Source organism: Arvicola amphibius, chromosome 6, assembly GCF_903992535.2.
Source record: "Arvicola amphibius chromosome 6, mArvAmp1.2, whole genome shotgun sequence".
Lineage (NCBI taxonomy): Eukaryota > Metazoa > Chordata > Mammalia > Rodentia > Cricetidae > Arvicola > Arvicola amphibius.
The window spans coordinates 12,591,566-12,604,382 of NC_052052.2; the positions used below are offsets into that span (position 1 = coordinate 12,591,566).

Here is a 12,817-nt window from a genome sequence, read left to right on the forward strand (position 1 = left end):
GTGGTTTGGAGACACTGGGGTAAGTGTGGTCCCTCGTCTGCAGGCCCTAGAAACCCATTATCTCATGCAGGCTCATGTTTGATGCTCGGTCGGTAGTGGGTGGTGCTGTTTCAGGGGTGTTTGTGGAATCTTCAGTAGATAGGGCCTGAGTGGAGGAAGTGGGTGACCGGAAGGGGAGACCTTCAAGGTTACAGTCCTGTCCCACTTCCAGCTGGAGCCCTCTGCGTCCTGGTCAGTGTCATGGGACAAGGGCAGCTGTAACCTGTCACCTCAGTTCCTCCAGCTCCTCCTTCCCCCCCTGCCACCCTGCTCTAGAAGGACTACACCCTCTCTCAGTCCAGGAGACAAAAAGCGAGCCTTTCCTCCCTCATGTTGCTTCCCCGGGTCACAGTATAGCGCCCCAGACAACCATCAGCCAGGCGTGTCACTGCTCCCAGCCTGTTGGACCCCAGCCTTTTCCTTTTGGTCTTAGAAGGTCTTATATGTTCCTTTCTTATTTGTCTAAACAAAGGATTCCAGAAAGAAATGAAACCTTCCACAAGGTGGATAGTGGGAATGTCGCAGATCCAAAGCCTGATTATAACTTCCCTGGGGGTGTCTAGCCCCCACTTATTCCCTGCCCTTTTCCCGCTTCTGTGTCTGACCAAATATCAAGTGAAACCTTTGGAAAATGCATTAACTTAGCAGCTCACGAGCTTCCCCCAACCAAAGAGTTCAAATGACTGCCAGAGGGCATCTGCCCCCCCCCCACACACACAGAGGTTCCCCTCTGCTGTAAGTCCCTCTGATGTCTCCACCAGGGTATCTGGAAAGTGCCTTGACTCATGACTCTCCTTTATTCTGTTACTATAAAAACTTCATGAAACTGCTTCTGTGTTGGAACATGGAATTTAGGGTAACCTAAATCTGTGTTCACAGGCCATGGTCACCCATGTTTGGCTTCAGATAAATTGTCTCTTATCCCATTTGAAATCAGAGTTATGGTTTTTGTGTCAACCTGTGTGTGTGTGTGTGTGTGTGTGTGTAGTTTGCGTCAGGGGGTATGTATGTGTGTGTGTAGTTTGTGTGGGGGGGTGTAGTTTGTGTGTGGGGGGTGTGTATGTGTGTGTATGTGTGTATATGTGTGTGTGGTGTGTGTGTGTGGTTTGTGTACATATGTGCGTGCTATGGTGTTATGGAGGTCAGAGAACAGCTTGCAGGAGTCTGTTCTCTCTGTCAGTTGTGGCTTCTAGGGATTGAACTCAGGCTGTCAAACTTGCCCAGTGGGTGCTTTTACCTCTGAACCAACTAGCTGGCCTGCTGTGGGTCTTGTGTATAGAAGGCTGACCTGTGGAGAAAATTCTTCAGTAAGAGGGACCTATGGGAGCCAAGGAAGTGACAGAAAGGACATGCCAGCGAGAGGGAGTGATCATGAGATCAACTCTGTCCCCCTTCCTGTAGGCTAAAGACTGAGCGGTAACCTCTGCACGGGAGGCTCAGCCCTCTGTTCAATGGCTCTCCTCACTTTCCTGGTACAGGATAGCAGTCACCGTCCCAACTACGTGTTGTTAGGTTCTCGGTGTCTTTTTTTTTTTTTTGGTTTTTCGAGACAGGGTTTCTCTGCAACTTTAGAGCCTGTCCTGGATCTAGCTCTTGTAGACCAGGCTGGTCTCGAACTCACAGAGATCCACCTGCCTCTGCCTCCCGAGTGCTGGGATTAAAGGCGTGTGCCACCACCGCCCAGCTGGTTCTCAGTGTCTTACTCAAAGAATTGAAGAATTGCATATAAATACCAAAATAGGAAGGGACTTTATTCAGAAGTACCGTGAAAGTGCAAGCCAAGAGAGCAGGGCTCTGAGTGAGTCATTCCCGAAGAAGGAGGCCCACCTCTTCTCCTTCTGAGGGTTCAGGAAAAGGAGGGAGCTGAGTGTTGGGGTGGGGTGAGGGTAGTTTTCTGTTTTGATTTACAGGCTTGGACTATGGCACCTTCATTCACATGAATGTCCTTTCCTATAATGCCTATGATTCTAATCACATGCATGGCCAATCATGCATAAGCATAGATGGAACGTAGGGTATTCCCTTCAAAGTTCATCCTAGCATAGGCTGCCTTTACTGCAAGCATCTAAAGTCAGTTCAGGCTGGAAGGGCTGGATGTGTTTGGTTGCTGAAAGGGAGTTGCTAAGGGTTGCCAGGAGGAGGTGGTCTGCCTACTACACCCTTTGGAGCTTGGGGGTGTAGCTCAGTGTAGGCGGCATGGTCCTGAGTTGCTAAGTTCCCCATTATGCTTCCCTGTCTCATCCCCTCTCCCCCTCCCTCCGCAGGCTACCTGACAGTGAACATTGAGCCCCTTCCTCCTGTGGTGGCTGGGGATGCAGTGACCCTGAAGTGCAACTTCAAGACAGACGGCCGCATGCGTGAGATCGTGTGGTACCGGGTAAGTGGCCGTTCCCTATGGCTATCTCTGTGAACCAGGCCTGTGACAGAGTCCACAGGCAAGGTTGCATCCTCAGTTCTGGCCATCCCTATGCTGCCCTTGGCTCTCTTTCTTTCTTTGGTTTTCTCTGTGTTTTTGATAAGCCCAGGGCTCCATCAGTGCCCCAGAGAAGTTACTGAGAAGTGCAAGCCCCAGGGACGGTGTGCGGCTGGGGACAATACTCATGTGCTCCTAAGCAGGGTGCTTTGGCCATGTTTTCAGAGTGCAAGAGAGGACAGGAAGGCTTCCTTCTTTCAAGATGCCTTTCAGTCAAGCAGGGTGAGGATGTACAGTCAGCTCAGGAGGCTGAAGCAGGAGCTTTGCTGGTTTTAGGGCAAGCCTGAGCTACATAGTGAGAGTCTGTCTTAAACAACCAAAAAGCACGGGGCATGTCAGCTATTTTCTGCCACTTCAGCTTACTGCATGAGACCCAGCCTGGTGCCTGGCACCAGCTACCAAGGCCTGAGGAAGGAAGTGGCTCAAGATGTACAGGAGTCACCCAGGTGCCCAGGTGTAGCACGGTTAATAAAAACCCAGAGAGAGATGTTGGGATTCAACCTGAAGGTCGGAAAAGCAAAACAGCCAGCCATTGGCTCTTAGTCTGAAATGGCGATCCTGCCTCCAGGAATCCTCAGAACGAGACTGTGTCTGAGAACTATCTCCTCCTGGTTTGCATTCCACTCTGGGGCTGGGATTAAAGGCATGCACCACCACCTCCCAGTATCTATCTACAGCAAGCTAGCGCGGCTACTGGGATTAAAGGTGTGTGTCACCACTGCCTGGTCTGCAAGGCTGACTGGTGGGGCTGTTTTACTCTCTGACCTTCAGGCAACCTTTATTTATTAAAATACAAATGAAATCTCACTACACCAGATGCCAGTGATGACAGTGAAAATAACAGCTTTGGGTCTTGGTGGAATGAATCTCTGTGGGTCTGAATGGGGTATCCCAGCCTGGGATCTCCTAAAGGAGCAGGAGCTGGGTTGGCAGGCTTGGAGGCTGGTCTGTGAGACCATAACCAAGGATGCCCCGACGTTTCCTCTCCTGGGATCTAAGCCTGGGCATCATTTCCTGGTTAAGGACAAGACTGTAAACGTGTTCCTTTCTGTTGACCATAGAGTGTGAGTCACAGCTCCTCCACACTGTTTGGGGACAATGTGTGAGCAAGAGGGCACATCGCATCCCCAAACCTGCTGTGCATGGGAGCCAGCAAGTTGAATTTTTGTATGACTTTCCCCGTGTCCCAAAAATACCTTCTTCCCTTATATCGAACAGTTAAAAAAAAAAAGTAAAAACTGTGGTTTGTTCATGGGCCACATGGAAATAGAGTGTGGGTGAAGTGGACTCCCGCCTCAGAGTTAAAGATGCCTGATAGAAAGCATTCTGCAAAGGGTGGGTGTGTAGTTCAGTGGGTAAGTGCTGCCTGGCACCCAGGGAGCCTTGGTTTAACCTGGTGCAATGCATACCTGTGGTCCCAACACTGTGAGTGGAGGCAGGAGGACCAGAAGTTCAGGAGCATCCTTGGCTACTCTGCCTGGCATTCACCCACAGAGCTTGGAAACTTGGGGTGAGGGGTGAGAGGAAGAAGAAGTCCTGGGTACCTCAATGTCCCACCCAGGCTGCTCTCCATCACCTCCCTCCATCATTCACCTGTCTTGCTCAGTGCCTTCCTTGCCATCCATCTTGAATTTCTGAATGTCTTCGGTTTATCAATTGCTGATGAGTGTTGTTTCGTTGACTCTGCCCACGCTCTTCTGAACCCAAGCCTGTCTGCATCTCAGCATCATAGCCCCTTCTGCTTGGAACGAGCGCCAAGGCCTTCCACTGCCCATGCCCTACAAGTGTGAGCTGCATACTTGGACCCGTGGTCCCCAGTCCTCGGAGAGGGAGACCAACCGGCCCAGACCCGCAAGAGCCTAGCCTTGTGTTGTACTGTCTTCTGTAGAGTCACAGGCTATGGGGACTGCTTGACTGTCACAGATGGTAAACATCGAGGACCCGAGAGAGAATAACCCCAGCTGCTGGCTGACACTGAGGTCGCATCTCATCCTCCCTTACCCCGGGTAGAATCAGGGAGGAGAGAAGAAAGGCATTATGGACCAATAGGAATGGTCCCTGGTAGGTGGGGTAGACTTGGGGCTTGGAAGAGTCCAGGGGCCCCATAGCCTTCTATGTCCTCCCCCAGCAGTCAACATGCTAGCAGAGATGACAGTCTTCCAGCAGAGACAACTTCCAGAGGAGGGACACCACCAGGCCAGGCTGGGCCCATGCACAGAAGTGTCCCTGTGACTCCGTAAGCTTGAGGCACAGTATAACTTGAGTCTCCAGGCTAGATGGAGGCTTCCACCTAACTTCTGCCCAGCCCAACCTACTCCCTGCATTGACTGCTTAAAGAATTGGTTATATCTCTGATGGGTGTCAGGCCCCGTGTATGGGGCTATGGAAGAGTGTACTAGTTTATCTTATTTCATTTCACATCCTTTGACTGAAGTCCTCTGGCATGGGAGGATGCAGATGTATGCAAATCATATGCAAATTACCCACTGGAGCCAAATGCCAGGGGCCCTTTTAATTCTGGAGCTGGACAGGGTGGTGGCTCAGCTGTCTGGTTGCTCTCCTGGGGACCAGAGGAGCCCACACGCTCTGCCTCTGATGGGGAGGATGGAGGCTGGGGCAGAAGGAAATTCCAGGAAAGATGCTCCATGCTGCCAGCTTTTTCTCCTCTTCGACTGCTGCCGTCCTGGCCTTCCTCTTTTCTCACAGAGACAGCTAAAGAGAGAGAGATAAGAACTGACCTACCTAGGGACCTGGGGCTGGGCAGGGTTTCCAGGGGGCATGGGAGAGGCAGCAAGGAAAGTCCCAGCCTCTTTCTCCAATGAACATCCCCCCCCCAACAGACCAGCTCCTTAGCCTGCTTCCATCTTGCCCCCCCTCCACACACACACACACTCCAGAAGCCTGGCTACAAACAGCAAACTACCCAGTGCCTTTTGCTTTCAGGCCCCTGTGACTTCCCTCCTCCTGCCTCCCCGAACTCCTGAATGAGTTTACAGAGCCTGGGTTAGAAAGCTATGAATAGATCCCACAGGCCCAGCCAGGCCCAGCCAGGCCCAGGCCTCCAATCCCTTCAGAAGGGAAAAGCAGGGGCATTGTGACAAGCCATCACTGCCCGGCTCGCTCAGCCCAATGGGCACTGAGCAGTCCAGTGAGTATGTTAAGTCTTGCTGCTCTGCTGGGCTCTAGAAAAGCGTCTGTGCAATAGATCATCAGTTTTCCCAAGGCATAGAAGCCTGAGTGAGTAGCTCAGTGGTAGAGTACTTGCCTAGCATGTGCAAGGTTCTGGGTTCAATACCAAGCACCACACAGACACATGCACATGAGCGTAAGCACATGGGCACACACACACACACACACACACAGAGAGAGAGAGAGAGAGAGAGAGAGAGAGAGAGACAGAGACAGAGACAGAGACAGAGACAGACTTTCCAAAGCATAGAGAATAGCTTGATTCTTTGGGGAAGACTTGGGAGTCAATAATACTCTCTGACCTCTGGCTAGACATCTGGGAAGCCTAGAAGGAAGAAAAGTGATGATAGAGAAGTAGCTGAACTTGGATACCTTGCCTGAGGTCTGGCTAATAGGGATGGAACTCAGGCCAGCTTGGTGAATATGCCAAGACTACCAGATAGTCTTAGGAGAGGACAAGTGGTCAGAACGTCCCCCAGTCTCTCCCCCATGCCAATTCTGCATCATCCGTCTGGCTGACACTGGTCACACATGGCTGTTCTGATTTTAACTAAAGAGCAAAATGCTTCCCCCCGGTTCACGCAGACGAGCCATTTCCAGTGCTTGCCACACAGAGCCGGTGGCATCAGATTGCAACGGAACAAAAATAGAACATTCCTGTCTTTGTGCGGGTCTGTTGGAACCCAGAATGCCTCTGACATTCAGATCTCCTCCCCACTGGAGTCTCTAGAATATACTGTGCTTGCCTGTCAAAGGCATGGCGCTGGCTCTTCACGGAGTCACTTCCTGGCAAACTCACGCCACAGTGAGTTCCAGAAAAGTGAGTTGTATTGATTTTGAGACCTATCATCATTATAGCATGTGTGTTTGTGGTGAGGGAGGGTGGGAGGGAGGAGCTGGTTATCCCTCTTAAAATACATTTGAAAACAGAGAGGTCAAGGAAATGGTCAGGGCCGGGGTCTCCGGTATTGCGGTGTTTGTCGTGTGACCTAAGGAAACCTTGCATCCTTCTCATCTCCCTGGGACTTTTCCACTATTGTATGGGTTCCTCTCCTAGACTGGAGTTCCCCAGTATTACCTGCAAGCCCCGGACATAGTTCTTCCTATTTTCTCAGCAACCTACAGCAGCTAACCATGTAAAGGTGCAGTTCCATACACGGCCAGTAGGAGCTGGCCATCTAAGAGCCCAGTTACCTGAGGGCCCAAGAAAGAACTTGTTCTAGATGAGTATTACACAATAAAGTTTATTTTGTCCTTCCTGTCCCCTGGGGTCCTGTTTAAAAATAGGATCGGTGCTAACCTGAGTGGATGGCATTGAGCCACTCCTGGGAGATGGGCACAGGGTCAAAGGCTTTACACTTCAATTTCATGTTGTCACTGTGAGGCAATTAATACTGTGAGTTCTGTTTTTCAAGTGAGGAAACCAGGGATATTCAAAATATTGGGTTTTGGGTCCCATTTCATCTCCTGACTTCTCCAGAAAATTCTAGACACACCCTCCTCTGACCACCTCGGGCATAAAAGATATATCTTGTTCCCGTGATTCTGGACAGCTACTGCAAAGTCACCTTGATAATGCTGCTTAAATTAACAGAGGCTGGACTTTGGGGAGGTGTCTGTGGGCAAAAGAGTTTGCAATCCAAGTATGAAGACCTAAGTTCAAATCCCCACAACCCAGTTAAGTCAGGTGTGGTAGCATGAGCGTCTGTAATTCAAGAGCTCCTATGGGGAGATGGTAGACAGAAACAAGGGGATCTCCAGATGCTTGAGGGACAGTTAGCCCAGGAGAGGCAGAAGAAAGTCACAAAAGACTCCGTCTCAGACAATGTAAAAGGCCAAGGTCAACACTTGAGCTTGACTCTATAGGCACGTGCCCACATTAATGCACATGAATGTGCACATGTATGTGTGCATGCTCTCTTTCTCTCTCTCTCTCTGTGCATGTGTATGTGTGCATGCTCTGTGTGTGTGCATGTGTATGTGTGCATGCTCTCTCTGTGTGTATGTGTGTGTGTCTTTGTCTCTGTCTGTATCTCTGTGTGTGTGTTGTATGTGTGCCTCTGTCTCTGTCTGTCTGTCTGTCTGTCTCTCTCTCTCTCTCTCTCTCTCTCTCTCTCTCTCTCTCTCTCTCTCTCACACACACACACACACACATTCACAGACCATCTGTGTAGTCTCCTGCCTTGAGCACACAGCACATGTGTCCACAGAGACTAGCACCTGTCTGTCTGGAGACGTGCAGGTCTCTGCAGACTCTTGGTGGAATGTGGGCACCAGGCACATTTCTTATTAGGAAATCCTGTCTAAACTCATTTAGTTGGGGGTCGCCTGCCCAGCAGGCAAAGCCAAAGGTCTGTTTATATCATAGAAATCCATTAAGCAACCACAGGGAATCATGGGAATTTAACCTTTCATGGCGGTTTTTATCATCGCATCTTTGTTTTGCCTTCTTCCTGCACTATTTATTCCCAAGATCTGCTCTGAGCACAGGTTACGAGGCCGTGGAAGGAATGCCACAGAAGGAGACGGAGGGGGAAGGAGATGGACACGTGGCTATAAAGCTCTGCTTTCTGCAGCCTTTTTCCTTTAAGGATTTATTTATTTATTTGCTATGTGTATGTATGCTCATCTCTGTGAGTTTATGTAAACCACACATCTGCAGGTGCCCAAGGAGGCCAGAGGGCATCACATCCTTCAGAACTGGAGTTACAGGTAGTACTAGAAATGAAACCCATCCCCCTGCAAGAGCAGCAAGAGCTTTTAACTGCTGAGCCGTCTCTCCATCTCTCTGGCTCCTTTCTGCATCCTCTCATCTCACCTCACCCGTGGATGCTGTGGATGCTGGCGGTTGGGGTGTGTTTGTTCTGGGGTATAAATGATATCACCTGGCCCTGCATTCTCCTCCACTTACAGACAGAGAGGGAAAGCGTGGAGCTTGGAGGCCAGAAAGGCAACAGAGACAAAGAAAGCACTAGTAGCTGAATGTCTGCAGTAAGTTCTGGGACTTGAACTTGGTGGTGCATGTTTGAGAAACCCCGTGCGCTCTTGGGCATAGATGGGTATACTTGATCCTAGACTCACTGTGGTATCTATTCTATAAATGGTAGCCATTGTTCCACCATGTTTCCTGGTGACCTAAGAAGTCCAGATAAGGTAATTTTAGAATAAGAATGGATGGGATTTAGGGAGGATCACCACCTCTGGGCTCATTCCACACAGTCACAGCGACACCACCTTTTGTCCCTGGGTGGTGCTGCTGTGAGCTCAAAAGTCATCATTCCTGGAAGCAGTTGCCCAAGGTGAAGCCAGCCTGTGGATCTGAGACTCTCCATGCTGGAGCCAGGACAGCTATATATTTTGGTAACCAGTTCCCCAGCTGACTGTGGTACCCTTGAGTTGACAAATGACTCTGGTGGTTTTGAAAGAGGGATCTAATATGTGTGTGTGTGTGTGTGTGTGTGTGTGTGCACGCGCGCGCGCAAGCGCGTGTGTGTGTAAGCAAGCACTGTGCTCACTAAGCTATCTCCCTAGCGTGTGTTGCACAATTTTGTGGGACTAAGAGACTGAAGATCCTCAAAGGTTCCTAATTATGGCCCCCTCCACACACACACACACACACACACACACACACACACACACACACACACACAAAGCGCAGGAACCCCAGTACCGTGTGACTGGGTGGGCGGTTAGTGAGCATGAAATCTGCAGTGTGGGTCAGTGAAGTCTAAACTCAGGATGTACATGGGCGAGTTGGGCTCTGTAAGGCTGTGAGAGCTGCCTGTGCATTTTCCAGGGACCAAGATGGGGAGGAGCGGGTGCCATAATCAGCACAGGAGGGAAGAGCCGCTGCCAGTGCCCCGGCTCCATCAGCCTGGGTTTGCACATGGCTGCTCCAGGCCAGGGGAGGGAGATAAGAAAGAAAGAAGGGACAGCTTGATGTTGGCAGTTCATCATTGCCTTTCTGGCACCAGGAGAGGAATTTTTGACCAGGAAAAAAAGAATCCTTCTGCTCCTGGGGATTAAGATCAAGTTCCCCGATACCGGCAATGAGATCTTTCCCTGCCCCATTCGGGCCTGATAAGAGCTCTTGGCTCCCAAGCGGCCAAGAGGAAGAGCCAACCGCTGGCGTGGGCTCACAAATATCAGGATGTTCTATTGGCCCACACATGACTCCACAAACAACAAACTTCCTTGTTGGATAGTGAGAGAAGACTGCAGTTTAGAGAAACCAAGGCCAAGAGGGTGATGGCTGAGCTTGTCTGGGGTGCGTCCTCATTTTTACCCACCGCATCCACGAGGAAAGAGCCAGCACCTGGCACAGAGTATCCTACTGTGTGGCCTTGGGCCAACCACTTCCTCTCTGCGCCTCAGGATCCTTCCTGTAAAACTGAAGGTTACTCCCAGGTGGATAGTAGAGGCCATTGCTTCCTTTCCACCTGGCTGGCAGCCCCTGCTTTGCCTTCTTGTCTCAGAGGACGGGGGCTGGAGAGCCAGGGCACCTTTAAGGTGAGGTTTGCGTGGCGAAGTTTGCGTGGCTCTCCTTTGGAGGTGGGAGCCCTGGGCTGAGCTGCTGCGGGGCCTCTGAGCTGGTGGAAAACCGAGCTATATTAAGCCCTAAGTGTGGTTTTCAGTGTCTCTGCCCGACTCACGCCCTGCTGGGTTTAAATGACAAGGGGCTGACTTAACTTGTCAGAGAAGGATTAAAGGCAAACTTCCACTCCAGCACACCAGAGAAATAAAACACCACAGCAGACCTGAGGTGTTTCGGAAAGCCGGCTCATCCGGCTCCATCCAGCTCCTTCCCTCCTCGGGCCCTGCTCCTCCTGGCCCCCATCCTTTTTCATTGGGTGCAAAGCCCCACTGGCGGTGTGTGATATATCCTTCCCGACAGCCACTGCCAGGTGCTCTTCTAGAACACACACACGTAACATAACGGTACGCTGCTGCCCTCTCTGTCCCACCTGTCCCACAAAGGCTCTCCATCACCTTCAGGGTCAAGTTAAAGGTCACCTGACCCAGTTGTCAGGTCTTTCTGGACCCAGCCTTGCTGCGTGCAGGGTTCCCAGTGGGCACACCGCTGGATGATCATATGGCTCACCTTCGGCTGTGCCAATGTTCCTCGCCACCTCTCTGCATTGCATCTGCTGCCACGGTGGGTGTCCTTCCCTCCCTCCATCTGACAAATGCTGACACTCCCTCAGGGCTCAGCTTCAGGGTCACCCCAGGGACCAATTCCCATCCTTCATTCTTCCGTGCATCTTCTTCCTCGACCTTGTCAGAGGTAGATCCTCAGATGCCTGCCATATGACTCAATGTAGACATTAGAGCCACCGAACTACCGCTAGGAGAGAAAGTGTATTTGGACTGAGAGCTCAGAGAAGGGGGGCAATTGGCCCAAGGCCACACAGCAGGATGATCAGCCCAGTATCCTGGCTTTTCTCTCTTGCACACATGGGGAAGTGAAGACCTGCCCATGGATGAGCTGAACCATCTCCTGTGCTTGGGACCTGCCGGTCTCCGCACTTCCGCCACCTCACTGTGCTTGAACTCAGGGGATGAACTGGACCAGTGAAATGACCACAGCCTTCTGGCTCACTGGGGCTGTATCCTGCTGTATCTTCTCATCTGAGGTCCAGTATGGTCCTGAGCACGTGGCTTAGCTAAGGAGGGTGAGAAGAAGCAGTATACAGGTCTTCTTCTATCCCTCTTAGCCTTTGTCTCTCAATGAGCCTGGCCAGGGAGCAGGGAGTCAGTGGTACAGCTAGACTGGCTACCAGTGAGCTCTAGGGATCCCCCTGTCTCCACATCTCCAGAGCCAGGAAAAGAGAAGAAAGGAAAGAGGGAGGGAGGAAGGGAGGAGGGAGGTTCTGGGTGAAACGTAAAAGCTAATTTTCAGTTGATCAAGCGAAAAACTTTATTACAGTTTGAGCTGTCCAACCCACAGATGGGGTGTCTTGGGATGGGAGGGTTCCCTACTTGAAGGTGTCTGTGCACCTGTCGGAGTGGCCACCCGCCAGCACAGCAATGGGAAAGGCTCCTAACCAGCTGAACACTGAATGAGCGGCTCCCTGTAGTTCTGATCTGGGGCTCTGGACTTTTTCAGGCTCCGGTGCTTAGTGTCATGGTGGTAGGGATGGCAGGCTAGCCAGCCTAACTGATGGTGACAGTGTTCTGTAGAACGCAGGTGTCTGGATGGCTCTCGACCTCCCAGGAGAGGGACTTCTGCATGCTCTGGGAACCGGGACTCTTTGGCTAGACCCATCCAGAGAGGGTGCCCCTGAGTGGACATCCAGGGTTAAGATCAGCCATACCTAGCAGCTGAGAGGAAAGGAAACAGGAAGGAATTTGTCACAGATGAGGACTCATAACCTGTGGCCCTGACAAAGCTTATCTCTGTCTGGGGCGCTTACCCTAAGCCAATGCAGTGCCATCCACGGGTCTTGGGACATAGCCCAGTGGTACCCAACCCCAATCTGCGTCCCCTCACCGTGAGCTCTTTCTTCCACAGATACAGAAGTTTGGAGTGTCAGAGGCCTCCTGGAGCTCCCAAAGAAAGAGCAAGGACCATGGCTGAGGAAACTTAGGCCAGGGAGGGTGAAACAGCTTGCCCAGACCATAAACTGGAGAATGGCTGATCGGAATCTTAGTCTGGGAGTCCCAGAGGCCAAATCCACTGCTAGGGGAAGCAACGACTGAACCCCCGCCCCAAGTGGCTGGAGTCCTAGGAAGTGCTGAACCTCCTGGAGGAGGAGTCTGCAGATTGACAAGGCAGGGCTCAAACCCTGACTCCCTCATAACCAACACTAATACCACCACCTTAGCATAGGTCACCTGTGGTGATGCTGGGTGTTTTGCTAGCCACCTGTGAATGAATATTCAAGAGCTGGGACAATGAGACTTGGAGAAGCAAACTAACTGGTCCCAGGTCTCACATCCAGCAAGATTCAGGGAGATCTGAACACTGGCCTATCTGGTCGCCATTGTGCACAGACAGGTCCCCAAGGCTTCTGAGCCATTCACTTTCACCCTACAGCCAGGAAGAGGACATGGGCGGGGGTACAGACCTGGCCAGAGGCTTCAGGCTGTTGTCATCATTGCTTGGTTAGAGCCACC

At 51.4% G+C, this 12,817-nt stretch overlaps 1 protein-coding gene across 1 annotated transcript in view; it reads left to right on the forward strand.

Annotated features, from left to right (window-relative positions):
- Positions 1–2,263: 2,263 nt before the first annotated feature.
- Positions 2,264–12,817, forward strand: part of Igsf21 (immunoglobin superfamily member 21) — a 127,955-nt gene continuing 117,401 nt past the window's right edge. The window contains exon 1 of the mRNA XM_038334367.2: positions 2,264–2,416. Within this exon, the coding sequence (XP_038190295.2) occupies positions 2,264–2,416 (153 nt within the window). The remainder of the gene's footprint in view (positions 2,417–12,817) is intronic.